Consider the following 27,454-nt stretch of genomic DNA (forward strand, 5'->3'; position numbering starts at 1 on the left):
ATCTCCCTGAACAGATCAATCCAGATTTAAGTATGTACATATTATGTATATACATACGTGTGTTCCTACATGTGATGCAACTCCATATATAATATTTTCATATGCACGTGTGCATATGTGTCCATACACTTGCATAAGCATATGATATTTTATGAAGATTCAAGTAGAGAACTGAAACAGAAATGTTCACTGCACATTTGTTGGTTTCTTTCTCATTTTAAACATGGGAGATGGATCCGATTTATGATCCTACCAACCAAATATCGCCTAAATCATATTTAGGCACTCTTTTCCTATTTGAAATGAGAGAAAAGAACTTGTGCTTGCATGCATTAACAAAGTCATGGTTCAAATGCATGTGTAAACCACGATCACACCACGTATTAACATGTTTTCACATAGTCCGAATCATGGTTGCCAGTAGAGGAAGCGGGAGCGGAAAGCGAGGCACTTTCAAAAATTTAGGAAGCGGGAAGTGTGGGACTACTTAGAAGCGAGTCAGGAACCGTCTCAGAAGCAACCTAGGAAGTGAACCGGAAGCGACCTAGGAAGCGAGGGGGAAGCGAAAAAAGAAGAAAAATAAATAAAAAATAAAATGGAAAAAAGAGAGAAGTGCGCTTCCCAAAAAAAGGGGACGCTTCTCCACGCGTTTCGGAAGCGCGACGTTTCGCACTTCCGAAGCGCGTATCGGGGAAGCGTGCTTCCCCTACTATAGGGGCGCTTTTGGTAACTCTGGTCCAAATCGAACCCACCATTGAAATATTCATATCTAGCAAATACGGATCCTTGAAAGATCCACCTATCATGAACAAAATTCTGTTTTGAATAAAAACTCCATACACAGAAATTTTTTTATGTGTAAAGAATCGAAAATACCCATATAAAGGAGGATCTAAGGATCCCCATCCATGTAATCTAGGGTGAACACATATATCCACCCCTTTTTCCATGGATTTGCACTAAATAATGCGTGAAAGTCGAATCAGAATTCGATTTCTCACAAGATTCAAAAGAAAGAACCCGTACCTTGTTTTTTTTATTTATTCAAAATCGAGATGAAAAAGGCGTTGGACGATCGGAGAAGAAGGTGAACCCTTCTTCTTCCCTTTTCCTTCTTCTCCTTCTTCCTTCCTCTCCTTCTCTCTTTTCTCTCTCTTTCCTCCCTTTCTTTCTTTTCTCTCCTTCCTTTTTTTCCACTTTAAATAAAGGGTGGGAGAGGGGGTGACGTTCCCCCTTCTCCGGCCCTCTCTCTATGAGAGTTTCTCTCTCCCTTTGGTTTCCTAATTTTTTGAAACTTTTAAAAGAAAGTTGACTTTTCTTATTTTTAAAACTTTCAAACTTTCTAAAACTTTCTAAAACTCTCTTAACCCCTCTTAGGTAAGAATAGAGACTCTTTTAGAGAGTCCCACTCAGCCCAACAATACAAATTCAAAATAATAATTATTTATTTATTTATTAATTACTAATTAATTAAAATTATTTAAAAAATTCAAAAATAACCAAATTAACCCTAGGGGCTTTTTAACTATAACAAACCCCAATTTAAGGCTTTAAATTGAATTTAAAGCTGGAAAGACGTTGGATTTGGATCCGGATCTGGATCCAAGATCCAAGATCCAAGATTCAAACCCATACCCAAAACGAAAATGGATCGAGACCTGGATCAAATCCAGATTTGAAGTAGGACCTAAATAGAACCCAAACCCATAGAAATTCAGATCTTAGGCCTTGGATCCAATCCAACCTCAGATGCATTTCGACAAACTACTCCTTTTTTGAAAAATGGCGATTTTCGGACCAACCGGGACTCGAATTCAGAAAAGTAAAATATCGTCGCACTCAGAATTTTGAGTCACATCTAACGATATATTACACGATACCAAATTCTGAATTTCGCCCGAAAATAACCTGAATTTTGCTCGAATTTCGCTTGAATCTAAAGGTTGAAAATAAAACTCTTTGCCACGTTTCGATTGGCTTGCCTCGACCTTGTCGATGAGACCTAGGTCAAGCCCAGACTTAAAAACATCAGTCTAAAAATCGAGCCTCAAATGATTTTTCTTCCAGACTAAGTACCAAAATACATGATCTTACAATACTGACTTGTTAATAAAATGCCATATGCCTCCTTGAAAAATGTATCACCAGTTGAAAAACTTGTTAAACTTAAATCTCTAATTATTCTAGATTAAGAGTTTTTAGGTGTAAATGTTTTGTTTTTACTGATAAAAATGCTAAACTTTTTCTCAATGCTATTCCATGTGTCTTTTTGGGGTCAGCAAATAACCAAAAAGGCTATAGATGCTTTGACTTTAAAAATAAAAAGTTCTATGTTTTAAGAAATGCATCGTTCTTGGAAAAAGTGAGGTTTTTTTAGTTTGAAAATCCTAAGGAAATAACTGAGTATTCTTTCTTATTGGATCTAATTCTAAAGTTCGCTGATTGTGATATTGATCTTAAGGAAGATCAGGAAGATAGAAATAATATAGTAAGTGAATAAAAATCTCATGATAAAGTGAAGAAGAATCCCATAAGGATCAAAGTTGTATCCAATATTACAAGCATAATAATTCTGAACATCCATGTGCTCTTGAAAAATATACTAAAGATGAACACCATGTAGAAATACAAATTAGGTCATGTAGAGTATCAAAACCCCCTTAAAAATTTGTGTTTTATGAGTTATTTTCACCTAAGTATCAAGCTTACATTGCATTAATACATTCTCATATATAATCTTCGAACTATACTGAAGTAAAATAAGATCCTGAATGAGTAGAAGCCATGATGATAGAATTAAATGCCTTAGAAAAAACAAATGCATGAACTATCCAATATATTCTCACAGGAAAGAAACTTATAGGTTGTCGATAGGTATATAAGGTAAAAAATCAAGAGTGATGGAACTATTGAAAGGTATAAAGCCAGATTAGTTGTCAAGGGATATTCTCAAGAGTATGGAATAGATTATGAGAAAACTTTTGCCACAGTTGCTAGGATGACTACAGTTAGGACCTTTGCCTCTATGAAAACATGACCTATATATCAAATGATGTTAAGAATGCATTTCTTAATGGGAAATTAGTTGAAGAAGTTTATATGGAAGCGCCGCATGGTATAATTATTCTTAACGGGAGGGATCTTCGTTTAGATAAAGCCTTGTATGGTCTTAAACATGCACCAAAGGCTTGATATGACCAGTTTAGTCAAGTTATGATTGATGCTAGATTTTAATCTTGTCTGACTGACACAACTTTGTTTGTTAAGATTTTTGATGCAGGTATTCTTTTTCTTCTTTTTTACGTAGACGATATGATTATCACTTGAGGGGACAAATAGGGAGTTCAACACACTAAGAAACTTCTCAAAACACATTTCGAAATGACTGATTTGGGTTTTTTAAGTATTGAAGTTGCTTATTGTAACGCCCCAAAATTTCGACTTGTGATTTTGAAAACCTTATCGAAAAACCTTTCAAAGATTTAAAGTTTTAACTTTTAAAAACGACAGCGGAAGACATTTAGAAAGGAACACAAGTCAACAATCCTGGGTACGTTAGCTGAAAAACCATCATTCACATGTACAACAACTTAAAGGAATTTAAGAAATAAGGCAATAAATTAAAAATCTGGTTTATTACAAAATGAGCATTTTGTCCCAAAGTTCAATAAATCTAAAGAAAACTCCAAGAGGACTCAGAGTCAAGCCGCCAGCAGAAAGAAGATAAATCTTGATCCATGTTGCACCACGCCATCGGCCGCCAGTGAAGTCCTACTCCTCACCTGCCCATGAAATGGGTCAGTTTCATAACAAACCAGTAGGTGCACGAACAGATAAGTAGAATGAAAATAAAACAGGACATTCATGAGATAAGCAGTTATGATATTTAAGCAATTAAAGCAATTGTAGTCTATTCTAACAAATGTAATAAGTGCAAAGAGCTGTTAGTTGAAGCAGTGTAAGTCTCAGTCATCTACAACTATTCATGAATATATTCTTTAAGTTCTGATATTAACTGGCCTGTGGGTACGCACAGACGCGAAACGTAGAAACAGCCGAGACCGATCCGGGGGTTTATTATGTCAGGTGTTTTCATTAACCCGGATGGCTGACTGAGTCCGCTCCTAAGGGGACGGTCAGTGACCAAGAGAGTAAATCCCCAAAGGCATTCGTGGGCCATGGATGCCTCCAACTTCTGCAGAAGTGCCTGGGAGTTACCACCTAGGATAATTTATGGCAATCCCAATTCCCCTAACTCCGATGACTGGGGAAAACCGAGTCTTTTGCCCGTGGGGTGGTTGTTAACAACCTGTCCATCAGAGTCTTTGTACCATCCATCCTCTCCCTTGATGAACCGTGAAGATCGGATGGGTACGACGGGGGTTTCTTAACCGTCGCCCCATCCTACATGCTCTGGTCCATTAGAGTCACTCGAGCATCTTGCCTGTGAAGGCGAATGGTCACCATTTATGTGATCTCAGCATTGTGCTAATTGCACTCATCGAGGTTGTTACAACCTCATCCTCCAACCATCGTAACCCACATGGGACGTACTTGTCCAAAAGTACGATTGTACCTCCCTAGAGGTACGACTACGATGAGAGGGCAACACATAAAGTTTTATGATTCTTTTGGTTCATAAATGACATGTATTGCTCTTTCGAGAAATTTGGCCTGTGGAGGCCAACATTAACTCATCTATATAAAGTGTTGAGTTCCTAATTCAAGGTTCTCCATGACCTCTTGTCAAATTTATTCCATACCTGCCTTAAGGTTTGGTTATAACAGTAATTGCAGTGGTTTTCTTTCCAGAAATGAGTCTATTCACAAAGTTTACCTTAAGTATGCAGTTTCAAAAGTATAAGTATGCCAAACAGAAAATCACGAGTTAAGTAATCCTACACGTAAACAGGTATGCCAATTAAACTACTTGATTCTTTCTAGAATGAGTCTAACCATAGAATTTACATTAAGCATGCAATTTCAAAAGAATCAAAATGAGTAACCTCTGATCAACCAATACTTTTTCAGATAAGCAGGTATGTAAAATAACTATTCTATCTCAGAAGTCTTATTTTATTTTGTTCATACAAACTTTTCGTGCGACTTTCCCCTACCTCGGGATGTCGTGCAACTGCGTGCGTCTACGCGTGTAGATGATACGAGGCTCGGGCCGCGGAACCAGAGCGGGGGTATGATGCGAGGTCTGCAACAGTGCTACGTTAATTATTATGCGGAGAAATAGAAAAAACAAGCCTGCCGATAGGAAAAGAGAGAGGCAGCAGGGGTGTGCCCCTGCTGGCCGAAATCAGAAAAACGACAAGGGGCGAGCCCTTGCCTGCCGGCAACATCTAAGTGGCAGGGGCTGAGCCCCTGCCAGCAGCATTAAAGTGGCAGGGGCTGAGCCCCTGCTGGCAACATAAAGTGGCAGGGGCTGAGCCCCTGCCAGTAACGTTAAAGTGGCAGGGGTCTCGGCCCCTGCCTGCCACAAAAAGAATGGTAAGGGCCTTGGCCCTTACCTGACGAAAATGGGGAAATGGCAGGGGCCCCAACCCCTGCCTGTCGAAAATGGGGAATGGCAGGGGCCCCAGCCCCTGCCTGACGAATTAAGGGACGGCAGGGGCCTCAACCCCTGCCAGAAACACCCACAAAAGGCAAAAATCATGGAGCTGCAGGGGGTGTCCGGCCCCCTGCGTGCCGAGGTTCAAGAGCGGCATGGGGGGTATTCACTGCCCTCCCAGAAGTCAAGAGGCAGCAGGGGGCGAGCCCCTGCCAGCCCAGCAAGACAAAAAAAAAGGTGACAGGGGCATTGCCCCTGCCAGCCGAGACAGGCAGGCGGCAGGAGCACCACCCCTGCACGCCAAAACCCCAGAGGCAGTGGGGCGAGCCCCCGCTGCCGGGAAACATGCAGCGGCAGGGGCATTGCCCCTGCCTACCGGTTATCGAGAGATGGCAAGGGGGACCAAGCCCTGCCAGAGAGAGGACTCGGGACGGGGGTGACAGGGGGCAGCCGACCTCCTGTCGGATTCCCTATCACCCCCAGGGGTGAGGGAGTGTCGCAGGGGCCATTGGTCCCCTGCCGGCACTTCGGCGCACCCCCAGAGGGAAGAGGGGACGACAGGGACCTTGCAGGCCACCTGTCGGCCCTCCGATGAGTACCGGAGAGGCGGGAGGGCACGACAGGGGCCGTGCGCCGCCTGTCGGCCTCCCGGCGAGGTGACAGAGAGGGGGGGGGGGAGGAAGAGAAGAGGGAGGAGAAGAGAAGAGAGCGGCGTACCTGGGAGTGGTGGCCGGCGTCGGCGGCGTGCACAGCAGGGAGGAGCTCGGCGCAAATGGGGGCGAGGGCTGCGAGAGGGAGGCGTGACTCCCCTCGCCCTCCAACCTCTCTCTTAAAGGCACAGGGGGGCAACCGAATGGGGAAACCCTCGATGGGTTTCCCTAATTTGCCCGGAAGCGAAGGGGGAGAAGGGGGGGGGGGTGTGGCGCCCGAAAGCTCGGGTTTTTAAAACCCTAATAAAAAAAAGGGGCCCGGGTCGGGTCCGGACCTAACCCGGACCAGGTCCAAACAATTTTTTTTTTTAAATGGGGTTTTACATCCTACCCCTCTTAAAAGAATTTCGTCCGCGAAATATTTATTACCTTGAAGAATCAAAATACAGGTCAGGATATTTTTTCCTAATATCGTTCTCAGGTTCCCAAGTACATTCGTCAATTCCATGATGTTGCCACCGAACCTTTACAAAGGAAATGGTTTTTGATCTTAGCACTTGGTCACGACGGTCGACGATCTCCACTGGTCTTTCTTCGAATGTCAAGTCCCCTCTAATGTCCACATCATCATAATGAATGATGTGCGATGGATCGTGAACATACTTCCTCAACATGGATACGTGAAAAACATTATGGATCTGAGCATATTGCGGAGGTAACGCCACGCGGTAAGCTGCTTCTCCAATCCGCTCCAAGATTTTGAACGGTCCGACGTATCTAGGACTTAGCTTTCCCTTCTTCCCGAACCGAAATACGCTCTTTGTCGGAGATACCTTAACAAAAACCATCTCGCCAATATCGAAGGTAAGCTCTCGTCGACGTCTATCTGCATAGCTTTTCTGCCGACTCTGAGCGGTACGGAGTCGTTCCCGAATCATCTGTACTTGTTGAGTATAGTGTTGCAAAACTATAGGTGCCTCCAAACTTCGTTCGCCAACCTCGTCCCAGTAAACAGGTGATCGACATGGCCTCCCATACAAAGCTTCGTATGGGGCCATCCCGATGCTCGCATGATAGCTGTTGTTATACGCGAACTCCGCCAGACTAATGTGGGAATCCCACTCTCCCTTCCAGTCCATCATACAAGCTCGAAGCATGTCTTCTAAGGTCTGAATCGTACGTTCCGACTGCCCGTCAGTCTGAGGGTGAAACGCAGTGCTGAACTTCAACTTTGTGCCCAACGCCAACTGAAGTTGTCCCCAAAACCTTGAAGTGAATCTAGGATCACGATCGGAGATAATCGAGACTGGAACACCGTGCAATCTCACAATCTCTCTAACATAGAGATCAGCGAGACTATCTAACGATTGGTTGAGACGGATAGGTAGGAAGTGAGCCGACTTGGTGAGTCTATCGACGATCACCCAAATCGCGTCATGCTTCCTCCGCGTCCTCGGAAGACCGACTATGAAGTCCATGGTAACATCTTCCCACTTCCATAGAGGGATCTCTATCTGCTGCATGACCCCACCGGGTCTCTGGTGCTCGATCTTGATTTGCTGACACGTTAAACACTTCGAGACATACTCAGCCACGTCTCGCTTCATACCGTTCCACCAATAACTGCGTTGTAGGTCCTTGAACATCTTCGTGCTACAAGGGTGAATTGTGTACCTAGACTTGTGGGCTTCCGCCAAAATTTCATCTCGAAGGATCGGGTCGTCAGGAACCCAAAGGCGCTCCTTCAACCATATACTTTCATCCTCCTTCAGACGAAAAGGTGTCTCTGTCAATATCGCTTGAGCCTTCAACTTCTCGTAGCGTGCATCAGTTTTCTGCCCATTGATGATTCTCGCAAGTAGCTCAGGTTGAGCAACAAGGTGGGATAAGCCGATTGAACCTTGAGTGATCGCGAAAGGTTCCCATAAGGCTAGGTCTTCGACCAACCTCCATCCAGCAAATAAAGCATTAATCGAAACTTCCGGTGCTTTGCGGCTGAGAGCGTCAGCCACGACGTTCGCCTTTCCTGGGTGGTAGGAGAGGGTGAAGTCGTAATCCTTGAGGAATTCAAGCCAACGCCGTTGTCTCATGTTCAATTCTTTCTGCGAGAATAGATACTTAAGGCTCTTATGATCGGTGAATGCTTCAAACTGCTCCCCATACAAGTAATGTCGCCAAATCTTCAGTGCGAACACCACCGCAGCTAACTCTAAATCGTGAGTTGGGTAGTTCTTCTCGTGAATTTTAAGTTGCCGAGAAGCGTAAGCGATCACTTTCTCATTCTGCATCAGCACAACCCCTAGGCCTGACCCAGAGGCATCAGTATAAATCACGAATCCGCCTTTACCAGAAGGTAAGGTCAAAATAGGAGCACTGGTAAGTCGCTCCTTCAATAACTGAAAACTAGCCTCGCACTTTTCGTCCCATAAGACTTTAGCCTCTTTCTTCAGCAACTTCGTCAGGGGTAACGCAATTTTAGAAAAATCCTGAATGAATCTTCTGTAGTAACCTGCTAGTCCAAGAAAACTTCTAATATCACGTGCGTTCTTTGGTTGCTGCCAACTAAGTACAGCCTCAACCTTTGCAGGGTCCACGGACACTCCTTCCTTAGAAATAACGTGTCCCAAAAACATAACTTTCTCGAGCCAGAATTCACATTTAGAGAACTTGGCATACAAACGTTCCTTTCGCAAGGTCTTCAACACAATTGTTAGGTGCTCCCGATGTTGCTCTCGACTTTCTGAGTACACCAAGATGTCGTCGATGAACACGATCACGAAGGTGTCCAAAAATGGCTTGAACACCCTATTCATTAAGTCCATAAAGGCTGCGGGGGCATTGGTCAGTCTGAACGGCATGACTGTGAACTCGTAATGTCCGTATCTCGTCCGAAAGGCCGTCTTAGGAATATCCTCATTCCTAATTCTGAGCTGATGGTATTCAGACCTAAGATCGATTTTCGAGAAAACCTTAGCCTTCTGCAACTAATCGAACAAGTCTTTGATACGCGGCAAAGGGTACTTGTTTTTTATTGTGGCCTGGTTGAGCATTCGATAGTCGATGCACAGACGCAAGGTCCCGTCCTTCTTCTTCACGAAGAGCACAGGAGCTCCCCAAGGAGAAACGCTGGGGCGAATGAATCCCTGATCCAACAACTCCTGCAACTACTTCTTCAGCTCCTCAAGCTCAGCTGGCGCCATTCTGTAGGGTGCTTTGGAGATTGGCGTCGTACCTGGTAGCAATTCAATATTGAATTCTACCTCACGAGACGGTGGAAGTCCCGACAACTCTTTAGGAAAAACGTCGGGATAATCGCGAATGACTTCCAGCTCACCGATGGGAATAGGCATTGGATCTGACTGGATAACACTAACCAAAAAGGCAGTGCATCCCTTCCGCAAAAAGTTCTGTGACTTAAGCGCCGAGATCATCCGGCTTGCTCGAACAGGTCCGGGAATTCTGAATTCTACTCTCGAAGAGCCTGGAGGTGATAAAACGATCTTGCCATCACGGCAAAAGATCTTGGCATGATACTTGTGCAACCAATCCATGCCTAGGATGACATCAAATTCGGTCATCTCCAGCAGGATAGCACAAGCAGGCAAGTGCCGCTCTGCCACCACTACATCCAATTCAGGTATGTAAGTGGTGCAAACCGTGTTCTTCCCAACGGGGTTATACACGTCTAAAGCATTATCAAGTGTTTTTACCGTTATATGCAATTGTTTTACGAATTTTTCTGAAACAAACGAGTGTGTAGCACCACAATCAAAGAGTGCAAAAGATGCTCAATAGTCAAGATTCACCTCTTTCTGATCTAGCTCTGATACCAAGTTGTAACACCCCAAAATTTCGACTTGTGATTTTGAAAACCTTATCGAAAAACCTTTTAAAGATTTAAAGTTTTAACTTTGAAAAACGACAGCGGAAGACATTTAGAAAGGAACACAAGTCAACAATCCTGGGTACGTTAGCTGAAAAACCATCATTCACATGTACAACAACTTAAAGGAATTTAAGAAATAAGGCAATAGATTAAAAATCTGCAGTTTATTACAAAATGAGCATTTTGTCCCAAAGTTCAATAAATCTAAAGAAAACTCCAAGAGGACTCAGAGTCAAGCCGCCAGCAGAAAGAAGATAAATCTTGATCCATGTTGCACCACGCCATCGGCCGCCAGTGAAGTCCTACTCCTCACCTGCCCATGAAATGGGTCAGTTTCATAACAAACCAGTAGGTGAACGAACAGATAAGTAGAATGAAAATAAAACAGGACATTCATGAGATAAGCAGTTATGATATTTAAGCAATTAAAGCAATTGTAGTCTATTCTAACAAATGTAATAAGTGCAAAGAGCTGTTAGTTGAAGCAGTGTAAGTCTCAGTCATCTACAACTATTCATGAATATATTCTTTAAGTTCTGATATTAACTGGCCTGTGGGTACGCACAGACGCGAAACGTAGAAACAGCCGAGACCGATCCGGGGGTTTATTATGTCAGGTGTTTTCATTAACCCGGATGGCTGACTGAGTCCGCTCCTAAGGGGACGGTCAGTGACCAAGAGAGTAAATCCCCAAAGGCATTCGTGGGCCATGGATGCCTCCAACTTCTGCAGAAGTGCCTGGGAGTTACCACCTAGGATAATTTATGGCAATCCCAATTCCCCTAACTCCGATGACTGGGGAAAACTGAGTCTTTTGCCCGTGGGGTGGTTGTTAACAACCTGTCCATCAGAGTCTTTGTACCATCCATCCTCTCCCTTGATGAACCGTGAAGATCGGATGGGTACGACGGGGGTTTCTTAACCGTCGCCCCATCCTACATGCTCTGGTCCATTAGAGTCACTCGAGCATCTTGCCTGTGAAGGCGAATGGTCACCATTTATGTGATCTCAGCATTGTGCTAATTGCACTCATCGAGGTTGTTACAACCTCATCCTCCAACCATCGTAACCCACATGGGACGTACTTGTCCAAAAGTACGATTGTACCTCCCTAGAGGTACGACTACGATGAGAGGGCAACACATAAAGTTTTATGATTCTTTTGGTTCATAAATGACATGTATTGCTCTTTCGAGAAATTTGGCCTGTGGAGGCCAACATTAACTCATCTATATAAAGTGTTGAGTTCCTAATTCAAGGTTCTCCATGACCTCTTGTCAAATTTATTCCATACCTGCCTTAAGGTTTGGTTATAACAGTAATTGCAGTGGTTTTCTTTCCAGAAATGAGTCTATTCACAAAGTTTACCTTAAGTATGCAGTTTCAAAAGTATAAGTATGCCAAACAGAAAATCACGAGTTAAGTAATCCTACACGTAAACAGGTATGCCAATTAAACTACTTGATTCTTTCTAGAATGAGTCTAACCATAGAATTTACATTAAGCATGCAATTTCAAAAGAATCAAAATGAGTAACCTCTGATCAACCAATACTTTTTCAGATAAGCAGGTATGTAAAATAACTATTCTATCTCAGAAGTCTTATTTTATTTTGTTCATACAAACTTTTCGTGCGACTTTCCCCTACCTCGGGATGTCGTGCAACTGCGTGCGTTTACGCGTGTAGATGATACGAGGCTCGGGCCGCAGAACCAGAGCGGGGGTCTGATGCGAGGTCTGCAACAGTGCTACGTTAATTATTATGCGGAGAAATAGAAAAAACAAGCCTGCCGATAGGAAAAGAGAGAGGCAGCAGGGGTGTGCCCCTGCTGGCCGAAATCAGAAAAACGACAAGGGGCGAGCCCTTGCCTGCAGACAGCCGCGGGGTGACAGGGGCTGAGCCCTCTGTCAAAAACACCAAGGCGGCAGGGGGGGGCAGCCCTTGCCGAACACAACGAAGCGGCAGGGGCTGATCCCCTGCCGACAACGACAAAGTGGCAGGGGCTGAGCCCCTGCTGGCAACATCCAAGTGGCAGGGGCTGAGCCCCTGCCAGCAGCATTAAAGTGGCAGGGACTGAGCCCCTGCTGGCAACATAAAGTGGCAGGGGCTGAGCCCCTGCCAGCAACGTTAAAGTGGCAGGGGTCTCGGCCCCTGCCTGCCATAAAAAGAATGGTAAGGGCCTTGGCCCTTACCTGACGAAAATGGGGAAATGGCAGGGGCCCCAACCCCTGCCTGTCGAAAATGGGGAATGGCAGGGGCCCCAGCCCCTGCCTGACGAATTAAGGGACGGCAGGGGCCTCGACCCCTGCCAGAAACACCCACAAAAGGCAAAAATCATGGAGCTGCAGGGGGTGTCCAGCAGGTCTTATTGTATCGGCCAAAAACCTCAATAATTGATCTTTACGGTGCTTCTTCTATCAATTAGATCCTTTATCCATAGAATCTAGTATATGGGCCATACTTAGTTCTTCATATATCGGCTTCTATGAAGTCTGTTTTTTGCTACAGCTTATAAAAATCGTTCCCCTTTGGACAATGGATATGTAGAAAGCCTATTTATTTCGTTTGTTTCTCCTTAGATTTCCTAGTACTAGCAACCTTAGATTTCCTAGTACTAGCAATAGGAGATTTTAATACTTGCGGATTTGATCTTTCTTTCCTTCTTTCTATTTCTATAGTAGAGATAGCCGCACGTAATGGCAGATCACGGCCATATTATTAGAAGCTTGTGGTAAGAATGGATTTCGTTCTAGTGCTCGGAAATAATATTCCACCCTGCGTGCCGAGGGTCAAGAGCGGCAGGGGGGCTATTCCCTGCCCTCCCAGAAGTCAAGAGGCAGCAGGGGGCAAGCCCCTGCCAGCCCAGCAAGACAAAAAAAAAAGGTGACAGGGGCATTGCCCCTGCCAGCCGAGACAGGCAGGCGGCAGGAGCACCACCCCTGCACGCCAAAACCCCAGAGGCAGCGGGGCGAGCCCCCGCTGCCGGGAAACATGCAGCGGCAGGAGCATTGCCCCTGCCTACCGGTTATCGAGAGATGGCAAGGGGGACCAACCCCTGCCAGAGAGAGGACTCGGGACGGGGGTGACAGGGGGCAGCCGACCTCCTGTCGGATTCCCTATCACCCCCAGGGGTGAGGGAGTGTCGCAGGGGCCATTGGTCCCCTGCCGGCACTCTGGCGCACCCCCAGAGGGAAGAGGGGACGACAGGGGCCTTGCAGGCCACCTGTCGGCTCTCCGATGAGTACCAGAGAGGCGAGAGGGCACGACAGGGGCCGTGCGCTGCCTGTCGGCCTCCCGGCGAGGTCACAGAGAGGGGGGGGGGAGGAAGAGAAGAGGGAGGAGAAGAGAGCGGCGTACCTGGGAGTGGTGGCCGGCGTCGGCGGCGTGCGCAACAGGGAGGAGCTCGGCGCAAATGGGGGCGAGGGCTACGAGAGGGAGGCGTGACTCCCCTCGCCCTCCAACCTCTCTCTTAAAGGCGCAGGGGGGGCAACTGAATGGGGAAACCCTCGATGGGTTTCCCTAATTTGCCCGGAAGCGAAGGGGGAGAAGGGGGGGGGGTTGCGGCGCCCGAAAGCTCGGGTTTTTAAAACCCTAATAAAAAAAAGGGGCCCGGGTCAGGTCCGGACCTGACCTGGCCCGGGTCCAAACAATTTTTTTTTTTAAATGGGGTTTTACACTTATTCTTCTAGAGGTTATTTGTTGACTCAATCTAAATTTGCTCTAGATATTGTTCTTAGGTTTGAAATTTTAAATGATAAGAAGGTTATACTCCCGAAGTTGTCAACAGTAAAATGAGAATTGATGATAAACCACTTGAAAAATCCAACACCATATAAACAACTTGTCGAGGCACTATCTTATTTTTCAATTACGAGAGTTGACATAACGCATGCAATTCATACAACAAGCTAGTTTCAGCATTCTCTCACTTCTGTTCATATGGGAATAGTTTTATGTATTATTAAATATATTAAAACCTTTATTTTTATGACTCTTGTTTGTTTCTTCATCTTTAGATTTAACTGCCTATAATGGTGCTGACTGGGAAGGTGATCTCAATAACTGACACTCAACCACTGGTTTTTATCTGTTTTTAAGTGATTCATTGATCTTATGGAGGTGTAAGAAGCATCAGAAGGTCTCTCTTTCTTCAACTGAAGCAGAATACTGACTCATGGCCACAACCACTATAGGAGTGGTCTGACTAAGAAGATTGTTGGCTGACATGGAAGTGTAGATTAAATGAGCATCAAATATGTGTTGTGACAACAAAAGTTTCATCTACATTGCCAGCAACCGGACCTTTCATGAACGTACTAAGCATATTAAGATGGATTGTCACTGCGTTCGAGAAGAGTATCCACATGATTCTATTGATCTTCCATATGTTACTTTTGAATATCAGTTGGCGGATTTTTTCACCAAACCTCTCGCTGCTTCTAAATTTCACTTTCTCTTAGACAAACTTTCGGTTGTCCAACCGTGAGAGAAAGTGTTAAAAATATATATACAATGTATATGTATTTTGTGCATACATGTGTGTGTGTATATATATATATATAACTAGATTAGTAACTAAGTTAGTTTAGATTTTTTTACTTTTTTATTTTTGGTTCAATTCTAACTAGTCAACCAATGTTGACTAGTCAAAATTAAGAGACGTTGGGAGGGCCTCTCCCAACGTCTCTATTGAGGCCCTTTGAAATGTGTATATAAAGAGGTGAAATCACCTCATTAATGTAATGCTTCTTGCATATTTCAGTCAATAAAATAATATTTTTTAAGCTTGTCTCAGCCACCTTTGGTGGGTCTTGTGTGTGAGTCTATATGTGGCTTTTGTGTATTCTTTTGGTGCTTTGGTGGAACTCTTTTGAGTGCCCAATTTGACGATTTGGTGAACATCTTCGGAGGAATTTGTTTTCTTACAACCCCAATCTAACTAGTTGGAAAAATTTGGATCTTGGATTTGTACTAAAAGGTCCTTATCTGAATCCGTCCCATTTGGTTTGTTTTGGATCTTGAATCTGCATTAAAAGGTCTTTATCCAAATCCAATTCATAACGTTATAAGAGTGCTTTTACTATATTCTTTTATTTGTGTCAAAAGTGTGAACAGCAGTTTACTCAACAATAGGAAGTGACGATTAAGCAATCTATTTTTCCTTATGGTAAATCTTGTTGATTATCCATCTACATGCTTCTTTTGTTGTAGAATTTACCTTTTAATATGGGTTTCTCTGATTAAAATTACCAAACTCCCTCTAGCTCTAGTGTCACCTAAAGTTCCAAGGCCAAGTTTATATTGGTAAGCAATCCTAGCAAATGTAGGGGCATTTTAATAATAAGGACTTGGGGTGTTTATATGTGCAATACTATTTATCCTCTTCCCAACCTGTTGTGTTGCTTAGAAGAATAAAGTCAACTTCATATTAGTCCCTGAGGTATGGGCTAAACCCAAACGACCGTCTCCTATTGCTATTCTTAAAAAGTCCCTCCTTTTTTCACCACTAGAACAAAATGGTTGTCATTTGCTTGACCACAGTTAGAGACTGACCATGGTTAAGTAAGCTATTCAAAAATGTTTAAAAGACCCTTCTTATATATATATTTATATATGAAATATATCATCAATAACATAACTCGATTAGGAGTAATCAAGCCAGTCTTTCAAGGATCGAGCATCAAGTAGTCTCACATACTTCCATGAATGCTGACAAACAAAAGCCCTATTCTTAACCCTGCAAAAAAAGTTCTAATTTTAACCCTAAACAAGAATCCCTAATGTAATTAGAGATTGAAGCCAATTATTTAAGAATAAATCAGCCATTAGTTTCACTATACTATCATTACAATGACAAATAAAAGCTTAATTTTGACAATAAAAAAAATGCTAATCTTGATCCCAACTAAGAACCCAAAAACATAACTAAATTAAGGTTTTGTCAATCCAATCATTCAAGCATCAAGCATCAAGTAGTCTTGCATACACTATGGAAAACAACAAATAAAAACCTATGCTCTAAACAAAAGCCTTAATCTTAATCCTAATCAGAAACCTAAGAACATAACTCAATTAGGGTAATCAAGCAATCATTCATAAGTGAGGATGAAAGTGTAATTTCACAAGAACTTGACGGATTTTGTAGCTTGCTTATTTTGACGGAAGTTAATTGTAATATACCACCCTATTTTCCTCAGTTATAAACCTTAATTTTACTCTAATATAGCAATTTATATAAAAGTCAAACCTGGGTCCTTACCTGTCCAAGTGTTGTGAAAGGTGCCCATAATAGGAAAATATTTCTAATAATTAAATTATAAAATATTTTTCTCCCAGACTTTTGACACAAAGTAATAATATGTAAAAATAGAATTATTAAAAAATATAAGATCAAAGAAATACTGAAGATTTCAAGAGGTGAAATCTTGGACCCAACCACAAAATTCTGAAATTTGTACTTAAACCCTGAAGTTAACTTTTTATCTTTCAGAAATTTGAACTTTTAGATATTTTTAATGAATTGAAATGAGGCGGGTATTTGTGTATTTACATGTAAGGTCTTAAGTAAATGGGGAATAAAAACAAAATAAATGTAAGCGAGGACATTTATTTAAATGATATTAAATGTAAATGAGAAGGAAGGCCAGAGACTTACATGTAAGTAAGTAGGAAGGCCAGAGACTTACATGTAAGTAAGTAGGAAGGCCAAAGGTGAAATGGTCATTTCATCCCCAGCCTCCCAATCGACCTAGCCCCCTCCTTTTGCCGCCTTAGCTCCTTTATAAATAGCCATAGGGTGTGACCCCTAGGGGCCAGGAAAAGAGGAGAGAGAGGAAGGAGAAGAGGGGCTAGGAGCAAAGAGAGGCCCAACATCCTGAGGAGCTTCGTGTCAGGTAAGTGATTAGTTATAGTTTTTGGTAATTAGATTCTTAATTTAGTTTTATTAGTGATTAATTTTAGTTTTAATAATTAGATGTTCTTAAATTAGTTTTGTAAGTAATTCTAGTTTTGATAAATAGGATTAGGTCTAACTTAAGTTAATTATTTGAATAATAAATTATAGTTTTCACAATTAAAGTTAGTTAAGTCACTAATTAATCACATATTTCTGTAATTAGATTTAGACTTTCTAAATTAGTTTCTTGATAATGAGATTATAGTTTTGATAAATCAGTTATTGCAAGCAATTGAATTAGGTGATTTATTTTATAGCTTCAAGTTCATTTTTCTCTTAATTGCGTAATTTGAAAGTAAATCTCATAAACCAAATATTTGATTTCAGCTTTTGTGTTTTCTAAAAGTTATTGATTTTTTAAACATCACAAGGTTTTATTGTTATTAAATATGGTTTTACAACCTCTTTTAAGTTAAACTAGTTTTCTAAAATTGTTTTGAAAAGCCATCAGACTGCAGTTAAACTGGTTATCTAAAATTGTGTTGAAAAACCATCAGATTTTAGTTAAACTGGTTATTTAAAATTGTTTTGAAAAGCCATCAGATTTCAATTAAACTGGTTTTCTAAAATTGTTTTAAAAGACCATCAGATTTCAATTACTTCAAAAGTGATTAGCTATATCTCTATACAACAACAACAACAACAACTACGCCTTCATCCCAAAACAATTGGGGTCAGCGATATGAACCAAAAAAGAAATTCATTTTGGGTCTTCCACATGAATCCTTTTCCTCCAATCATTTCTATCCAACGCCATGTCCTCGGTGAGGTTCAAAGCATTCATATCCTTTCCTATCATCTCCATCCAAGTCTTCCTAGGCCTACCCCGACCTCTTTTAACTAATATATTTTCCCATTTCTCCAACCTTCTAACTGGAGCATCATTAGGCCTTCGCCGAATATGACCAAACCACCGTAAACGATTCTCTCGCATCTTATTTTCAATGGGTGCAACACCTACCTTCTTACGTATCTCTTCGTTCCGAATCTTATCTTTTATTGTATTTTCACACATCCATCTAAGCATCCGCATCTCAGCTACACTCATTTTTTGAATATGATGTCTCTTGGCAGCCCAACATTCCGTACCATATAGTAAAGCGGGTCTAATAGTCGTCCTATAAAACTTTCCCTTCAACCGCAATGACATTCTACGATCGCACAGCACTCCAGTAGCACTTTTCCATTTCATCCACCCAACCTTTATCCTATGATTTACATCTCCATCAATTTCTCCATACTTTTGAATGATGGATCCCAAATATTTGAAATAATCATTCACCGGTATATCTTGCTCACCAAGTTTCACTACACTCCCATCACTACTTCGTTGCTTACTAAACCGACATTCCATATATTCAGTCTTACTCTTACTCAACTTAAAACCTCTAGCTTCCAATGTCTGTCTCCATAATTCTAACTTAGCATTAACCCCAGCTCTAGACTCATCAATCAAAACAATATCATCAGCAAACAACATACACCACGGTACATTTTCTTGAATTGATCTCGTAAGCTCATCCATCACTATCGCAAATAGGAAAGGGCTTAAACCAGATCCTTGATGTAACCCAACCGTTATCGGAAAATTGGTTGTCACCCCTCCACAAGTGCGGACATTGGTTACTACTCCTTCATACATATCTTTAATTATACTAATGTACTTGAGAGAAACACCTTTCTTCATCATTGTCCACCAGAGAACGTCCCTAGGTACTCTATCGTATGCCTTCTCTAAATCAATAAAAACCATATGCAAATCTTTGTTCCTCTCTCTATATCTTTCAATAAGTTGTCTAAGAAGATGTATAGCTTCCATAGTTGATCTTCCAGGCATAAAACCAAATTGATTCTCCGATATCATGACAACCTTCCTCAACCTAGACTCAATCACCCTCTCCCAAAGTTTCATAGTATGACTCATGAGTTTTATACCACGATAGTTTGTGCAATCTTGTATATCACCCTTATTCTTATATAAAGGCACCAAAGTACTCTTCCTCCACTCATTAGGCATCTTATTTGTTCGCCAAATCAAGTTAAAAAGATTTGTCAACCATTCTAAACCTTTCTCTCCCAAGCATTTCCAAGCCTCGATAGGTATACCATCTGGGCCAACTGCCCTTCTTGATTTCATTTTCTTCAAAGCCTCTGCAATTTCTTTCTTTTGAATCTTGCGCATGAAGTCACGATTTATCTCATGAAAAGGAATGGAGAAGTCTCCAAGATCTTGAGCATAACTATCATTAAATAGCTTATCAAAATAATCTTTCCATCTCTCCTTAATCTCCTCATCTTTGACTAAAACCCTTTGCGTTTCATCTTTGATACATCTAACCATACCCAAATCCTTCGATTTCCTATCTCTCATCTTTGCAAGCCTATAAATATCCTTCTCGCCTTCTTTGGTATCCAACTTGTCATAAACCTCCTTATATACCTTAGCCCTCGCGTTTCGAACAACTTTTTTAGCTTCCTTCTTTGCTATCATATACTTCTCCAAATTCTCATTATCACGACTCTTACTTAGATTTCTATAACACTCTCTTTTAACCTTAATAGCTAATTTGACATCCTCGTTCCACCATGATGTATCCTTACCTAGTGGTGCACCGCCTTTAGACTCACCCAATACCTCCTTAGCTACTTTTCTCATACCACCCGCTATCTTATTCCACATTGATTCTGAATCCTCCTCGAGACACCAATCAACTTTCTTAACTACCTGCTCTACAAACATTCCTTGTTTAGCTCCTTTCAGTGCCCACCACTTAATTCTAGGATCTATCCTATGTCTATCCCTTTTGCGGCATTTTTTAATTCTAAAATCTAAAATTAAGACTCTATATTGTGTAGCTACACTTTCTCCTGGTATAACCTTACAATCGATGCAACAAGCCCTATATCTCTTTCTAAGTAGGAAAAAATCTATCTGACTCGTATTAACCCCACTTTTAAATGTTACTAGGTGAGACTCCCTCTTCCTAAACCAAGTGTTTGCTAAGATCATATCATAGGACAAACCAAAATCTAAAATCCTTTCTCCACTTTCGTTTCTTTCTCCTATACCATAGCCTCCATGGATACTCTCAAATCCATCCCTACTAATGCCTACATGTCCATTAAGGTCACCGCCGATGAAAAGCTTTTCTCCATAAGATGTCTCTTGTACTACTCCATCTAAATCTTCCCAAAATTGATGCTTAATGGAATCATCTAAACCTACTTGAGGTGCATAAACACTAATAATATTAATAATATCCGTACCTAATACTAATTTAATAAGTAAAATTCTATCACCCTTCCTACGGACCTCAACTACATTATCTATAAACTGACGACTCATAACAATCCCTACTCCATTCCTATTCCTATTTATTCCTGTATACCAAATCTTATATCCCCAAGGTTCTATCACTTTAGCTTTCTCACCTACCCATTTGGTCTCTTGAAGACATAAAATATCAATCTTTCTCCTACACATAACATCTACTAACTCTACCAACTTACCAGTTAAAGACCCTATGTTCCAAGTGGCTAACCTAATTTTATGGTCTTGGACTAACTTCTTTACCCCCACCCATCCAACAAAGTGAGGGAACCCTTGCCTATTTGACACCACACCCGGGCGCCGGTGTGACGCGTCGCTTCTGGGCGACGACCTAGCAACCCTTGCACATTTATCACTGCCTCCGGGCCTAGAGAGTACAGCGCGTCGCTCAGTAGGGAACGCCCCAACGAAATTCTCATATTGGTTCATTTTCATAGGATATGACAAAGTTTTTATGCTGGCTGTCACAGGCCTACCGCAACCCTCCTCCTTTATTCGGGCTTGGGACCGGCAGTGTATAACTACACAGGCGGATATATCTCTATGAATTTAATTATTGTTTTAAGTATCATTTTGGTTTTATATTATCGTCTTTGAGTTTATTTTGAAAATGTGTTATTTAAAAATCAGATTTAGCATTGAAAATCAGATGAAAGTTCATTTCAAATGCTTTCAAAATCCTTTCAGTGTTTTCGTTCACATAAGTGTAAGTGGACCACCAGCTGGATGGTATATGTACCCTCAACAACCTTATCGTGGTTAGGTGCCCCTTTTTTAATAAGGGTATTTGGCCCATTTGGCATGTTGTTGGGATTTTTCGGCCAAGTAGACTTAGTCCTGGCAAATCAAGGGGCCCTTCGACGTAGCCAATGGGAAAGGTAGATTCCCCCACCAGTCGTCTAGCTCATTGGAGTTTCTGAGAGGGATATGGGATCTTTGGCCCAATCGGATATCCAATGAGTGGTGGAACCCACTACCACTAGTGTTATCCGCCCATTTGAAGATCAGAGGGATTTTATCGGCCCAACTAAAATTGGGGTTTAGTGGCCCTTTGGACCTTCGATGGGATTGTGAATCGGATCTTTTAAAAGTGTTTTCTAAAAGTTGAACTAAGTATGAAATGCCAACTTTTGAAAAGAAGGTTTCGTGAGTTTGCAAAGTGTTTTAAAAACAGTTTTATTGTCTTTTATATATGTACTGCATTTTAAAGAGCTAGTTTTGTTATGCAAATGAAGTTTGCAAAAGTGTTTTCAAATCCATTACATTGTCTTTTCGAATATGTCCTTTTCAAATCTTTTTCTAAAACCTGCAAAAACTTAATTATTAAAGTTGTATTTGGTTGCTTACTGAGTGTTTACCTCATTAAATGTTATTTATTGCTTTTCAGAGTGAGAATTTTGATAAAAGTAGCAAGAGATCTAGAGAGACGTTCACAGGATATTTGGACAAAGATATTGATAAGTCAAGCATTAGAATCTCTATGGAGATATTAGTTTGTTCTTTTAGCAAACATGCTACTCATCTCATAGTTGTATATTGTCTTGTACTAGATTTTAATGAAAAATGAATTATTAGATAGAGTTGTTTGAATGCTCAGTAAACGTTCATGCCTTTGCTTTTGTAAGCTTTATTGGGTTATTTAAAAACCCGAATACAGATATGAACAACACAAGTGTCACACCCTAAGACTGGACCAAATACAGGCTGGTTTTGTGGTGTGACGTTAACTGCAAGGATCATTCTGAGAGGGTTAACAAAAAGAGAGGGACTTTTCTAAATATAGTGACAAGGGAATTTTTTACATTCAGTCCATACTTTAGGCTTCAGGGGCTCTGGGGTTTAATTTGGAATTTGTCCAAGAATAAAATGTCATGGATGATTCTGGTCAATACAAGGAGGAGCCTGGGAAATTCATTAACGAACCAAAAAAAACGTGGTTTGAACATGTTTATGTGTTTGGTTTTTGTAGCAGTTATCTTCAAATGTATATGCAACTTAAACTACAATGCATGAAAAGTTATGGAAAGGTTGGGTTTGATACTCTCTCTCTCTCTCTCTCTTGTGTGTGTGTGTGTCTGCATACATGAACACATCTTTTCCACCCTTCAGCTATCTGAGATTTATAGGATAATTTGTGATGATGAATACTGTCTTATGCTTTTATTAATGAATTTGTTGTCATGTTTTTTATTTTTTATTTCTTTGCTGTAATTAGTTTTTATTCTTCTCTAGGACCCGGTTGAGTGCAAAAAGGCATTGAAGCAGGAATTGGATAGCAATAACCATGGTGTCACACGAGTCCATCGTACATTACATGATTTTGCAGAGAGCAATTATCTTGCTCAGCTCAATTTTGTACAGACTAAAGTTGACACATGAAGGTTTGCATCTTCTCTATAGCCAAATGTTCCCCACTTCTGTCCCTTTCTTTTGATTTCATTATCACCTCCACGACAACCACCTGAAAGGGATTTCCCTCTCATATAATTTTATTAATAGCTCTTCTGAATTTGACGTACTGATGGTTTCTTGAACTCCCTTTTCCCAGTGAACTTATAGTGTCATGCATGTTGCTCAAGATATGGCGTCTGTACTTGCGATCATCAATTCTCTTTTGAGCTATTTATGGACATGCTAATGCAAATTTAACAATGATATCTCGACATGTTTCTACTGCATCACCTTTGTCAGGCATATGTCACATCACATTTTCAGTGGGGCTCTGTCTAAAGTCTAAAATCCAATCCAATTTTGGTCTGACTGCAGAAATGGGTGTTAGGTGCCCAGTGGTGTGATCGGTTAGCATCAGTTGAGCAGTGATCTTTGTTAGGGATCCCAAGCCCCACTGGTGGATTCTGGCTTTGTCAGCACCCTAAGGCCACATTGGGGGTTTGCGATATGTATCAATCTTACAAGGTAGCCTTCTGTAAATTGTAGCTCCTTTAATGAATTTCATATAGCAGTATACCCTTTTGGGAAGACCCTTGTAATTTATCAGTTGTTAATGGGCATTTGGTCATTGTTCTCAGAGTAATTTATGTTGAAAAAGAAGGGGTAAGTATTAAACACTACCCAGGTACTTTCTCCATCCAGGCAACCTTAGAAACTGGTTCTTGACATAATTTCCTTAGATTGAAGACCTCTATGTCTCATTTATTTTAAAAAAAAAATGTTCTTGTCTGATTCACAATGGAATCCAACTTTTTTGAGTCAAGAAACAAAATCTTTGCCTTTTATGCCCTCTATAAAATCCCACTTGGTCTACCATTAAGATAAGAAAGATTCCTCTTCAGGGTTTCTCTCTCTCTCTCCCAGAGAGAGAGAGAGAGAGAGAGAGAATAAAATCTAGATATGGATGCCATTGAAAACTTAGCTAATCTAGCTAGTTTTTCATAATGAAATTTGTTCGGGTGTATTTTAATATCATACTTCTGAATTGGATTTAGAGAATTTGCTTTTTGTCTTACATTGTGAATTCTGAAAATGACAGATTTCATGGTTTGTTTCATTCCCTGTTAGTAAATTATGGAAAATGTACTTTACCAAGCTTGCATAGAACATCTATATTAAAAGTTTCTTTTCTACTGAAGTCAAGCTCTTGTGACTGGTGAGATTGTTGTTCCTGTTGTTTTATTGCCATTTTAGGAATTGGTATTTGGAAGGTACTCTGACCATGTAGCCATTGTTTTTTCCTCTTGCAAAAGAAAGTAAAAAGGGGATGAAGCAGTGGACATCACAAATGTTGATACAGAACCACCACAACATAATGATGTCATCTAAATCACATACGGGAATTGAAGTTGGGATGTTTGCCATATCCTTGTATGTTGGTTCTCCACATTTTCAAATCAAATGACATGCAAATCAGCTTGCACCATGCTATAGACTGTTACCAAGATATTTTGTTTGACCTATTAGTGGTGTTGTCAAGTTGTAACACCGAACATGGCATATAGGGAATGAGACACTTAGATGACACTGTTGGACTGATGTCTGACATGCATTTGAATGTGTCAGGACAGTCCTCTCCCCACTATGAAATGCAAATGTTCCTTTTTGCTTCTAGAACCACCCAATTAATACTAATCTTAATAGAGAAATACACTATTTCGCTTCCACAACCACCCCATGTAATACTATTCTTAATGGAGAACACCAAAATTAGCCATTTCCCATGTTTCTTTCACTGAACATGTGTGGTGTAGCTCCAAAAGGAGTAATTTCTAAGGAGTGGATATGGTGGATTTAATTGTCGTTCTACAACTACTTGGACATTGCAATCAAGGATTATTGATTAATTGAAGCTGTCATGTACTCTGACAGCGTATTTATTTATTTTTGTGTGCATACGAGCTGTACTCAATGTTTCTTGTGCTCATGTAATTCATTTCACAGAAAATATTGCTGTGGTAGTTGGTTCGTTGGTTGTCTCAGAAGATTCTAGAAACCTACATGTCATGTATTTGAAGATTAGTAACTTAGTGACATCTTGCTGTCTATTATTAGGTTAGGCACTGTTGAACTGCTAGTCAGATTTGGTTTTAACACGTGTGATTCATTTGCTGGGAAAGGTAACTCCTTGACTAAAATACAGGCAATTATGTATTTGTATGCTTAAGTTGGTGTTTGTGAACATGTGTATGTTGCTAAAGTATTTGGATGATATGGAGTGTCTGGATCTGAGTGCTTAACTGGCAAGGAAAATAAAAGTGTAAGCAAGAGTTCTTGGTCAACTGTGTTCAAATTGACTGCTATTATTTTAGATTGTGGATTGCATTTCTGTTGGGTCATGGTTCATGAGTCATGACCTTAAATAGAAAAACTGGTAACCATGCCTTTTGAGTTACTTCTCAAACGTGTATATTTTGTATTTAAAGCAGTAACCATGGTTTTGGGTTGTTCTTGAGGTAATAAATATAAAGAGTTATTTTAGTTAAGATTTGATTTCATGTTTTGCATCAAGTAATTCTGCATTGCATAGTTGAAGTGATTTAGTGCCATCATATTCAGTCAAAAGTACCACTAACAGGTTAAAGGCAACAAGGTAGATGCTCAACTTGATCTACAAACTTTGTTTTTATAAAAGCTTCTTTTGTGTTTATGTAGAACTTACATCGCAAGTCAAAGCAGGAAAGTGCATCTAAAAATGTTCTGAGAAAGCAAAAGGTGCTTTTGCCAGCTTAAAGAATGCCAGCTAAATCGCAACATCTGTTTAGCTTATTCTTGGTATAGCTTGTATTCCTGGCAAGCTTATTATCAGGATACATGTTTAGGTTTTTCAGGTCTTATGCATATTGTTGGCAGATTATAGTTGTGCTATATATAAATCACTAGTCTGCTAAAATGTTGTATGTGCACTTTGGTTGCACCTGCCACTGCAAAAGTTCTTCCGCTACTCTGCAAGATTGCAACCTTTCCTTGGGTGTTGGTACAGTGAGGATTGGTAAGAGGTTGGAGAACATGATTTTGGTTGTACAGTATGTGGGGCAAGGACTTGTTTTTTCGTCATGGTTGTCCCTGGTCATGTTGATTACCTCATTCTGATTTTAGTTGTGGATGATTCTTAACAGGGTTATTGATTTGGTGGAATTTGTATATGAACAGAGGCTCTATTGAGCCGTGCATATTGAGAGCCGCGGCTGTTAATTTAAAACAACTGTTTGTATGGTTTCCGTTTCCACAATGAGCCGGACTTCAGTTGAAAATTCATCATGCCACCTGTTCTGTGTCGACTACTGTTGTAGATGGGAATAAATTGCATATTGTGTGCAATGGAACTATTGATTTTCAAGATTAATGGAGGAACTTTATTTTTTCAAGATTAATGAATGAGTAACTTTCATGTTCTTGCATTGGCATGTGCTTGAACTATGTTGTCTATTTGCTGAGAAAAATTATTCAAGATCCATGTTCGTGTCTCAGTGACAAGTCCCAAGATTGTGATTTGACAGAATTCACCCATTACTTTTCGGACTTGCGACCAAGCCAAACAAAGTTGAATCAAACTTCAGTTTTTGCTTACACGCGGGACCCAACTCAAGGGCTAGCATTCACCTGCCATGCTTAGTGATGAATGCATTTGTCCCGGCTCGTGAAAAGTCGAGTTTATGGATGTTTCTTTTGTTCTATTATTAATGCAAAAATGTATGTTTGGTGCAACGGTCTAGCAAAGAAATCAGCCAAATCATGTGTTTTGGTGGGTTAGGGCAAAATAGAAACTTTTTATAACTCCACGCATCCTACGTTGGTGGTTTAAGATCCCTGTTTGAAGATTGTCAGGAAAACAAGGCCGGGAAAGGAGACGATTGTCATGAAGGTTTAGACATTGTTACCATCACTTATGTTGAACAAAACATTGAGGTTCTCACCCAGCACCAAGGTTTATCACAATTAGTTCCTGCATGGTCCAACTCTTCAAAATAGTCTTTCATGCAAAGTTGCTAGTCAACTACACACAAAGTTAATAAAATGACTCCCAATTCATGAAAATCTTTTGTAATGGAAAAGGTCCAATGGCAAAGCTGAGGGCTGTAAATTAATCTTTCCACATCATCAATGTCTCTCGTGATCTGTGATCCCAAAGCTTGCAAGTCGAGCTGCACCTTATCAGTATATATACATTTTTCCTTTCCCTAACCTGGCACAATCAAAATCCAAAATCATGAAAAATCCATAGAAGGGTTCATTCAAGACAACTCATGCCTACGCAAAATTTTTTGTATTCAATAAAAGGTGCCAAGTTATCTACAAGCATTTCTATAGAAACAGTACTACAATAAGAGCAATAGTCAATCATAATCTTCAATTAACTTCTCCAAAACTTCTCATTGCCTCTGTATTAATCTCGCATCCTATTCAACTACTAAGTACTTAGAAAACCAAATCTACTAAATTACTGCTAACATAGAATCCTCTCATAGAGCCTTTGCCCTATTTCGCCCTTTGGGGGCTATGTTTGACCAAGCTGCAAGCGGTCAACTTGCTGGCCTGTCCACCTAAAGTACAGGCCAAGATGGCCCATTGCCAACCCTTAATTCTTACCTTTTGTTACAGGCATAGGAGGCACAAAGA

At 40.8% G+C, this 27,454-nt stretch overlaps 1 protein-coding gene across 3 annotated transcripts in view; it reads left to right on the forward strand.

The window, feature by feature from the left end:
• Positions 1-26,224, forward strand: part of LOC149843705 (F-box protein At3g54460-like) — a 77,800-nt gene extending 51,576 nt beyond the window's left edge. The window contains exons 8-10 of one of the 3 annotated variants that reach the window (XR_016430912.1): positions 22,616-22,764; positions 22,932-23,299; positions 25,954-26,224. Coding sequence is in view for 2 of the 3 variants with exons in the window: in XM_090000030.1 (XP_089856156.1) it covers positions 22,616-22,762 (147 nt within the window). In the remaining variant the exon portion in view is untranslated. Of the gene's footprint in view, positions 1-22,615; positions 22,765-22,931; positions 23,418-25,953 lie in introns of those variants that run through there. The other 2 variants (XM_090000030.1, XM_090000028.1) reach the window with 2 other exon arrangements.
• Positions 26,225-27,454: the final 1,230 nt, after the last annotated feature.

The sequence above is a fragment of the Nuphar pumila genome, chromosome 3, assembly GCF_984573655.1.
Source record: "Nuphar pumila chromosome 3, dmNupPumi1.hap1.1, whole genome shotgun sequence".
NCBI lineage: Eukaryota > Viridiplantae > Streptophyta > Magnoliopsida > Nymphaeales > Nymphaeaceae > Nuphar > Nuphar pumila.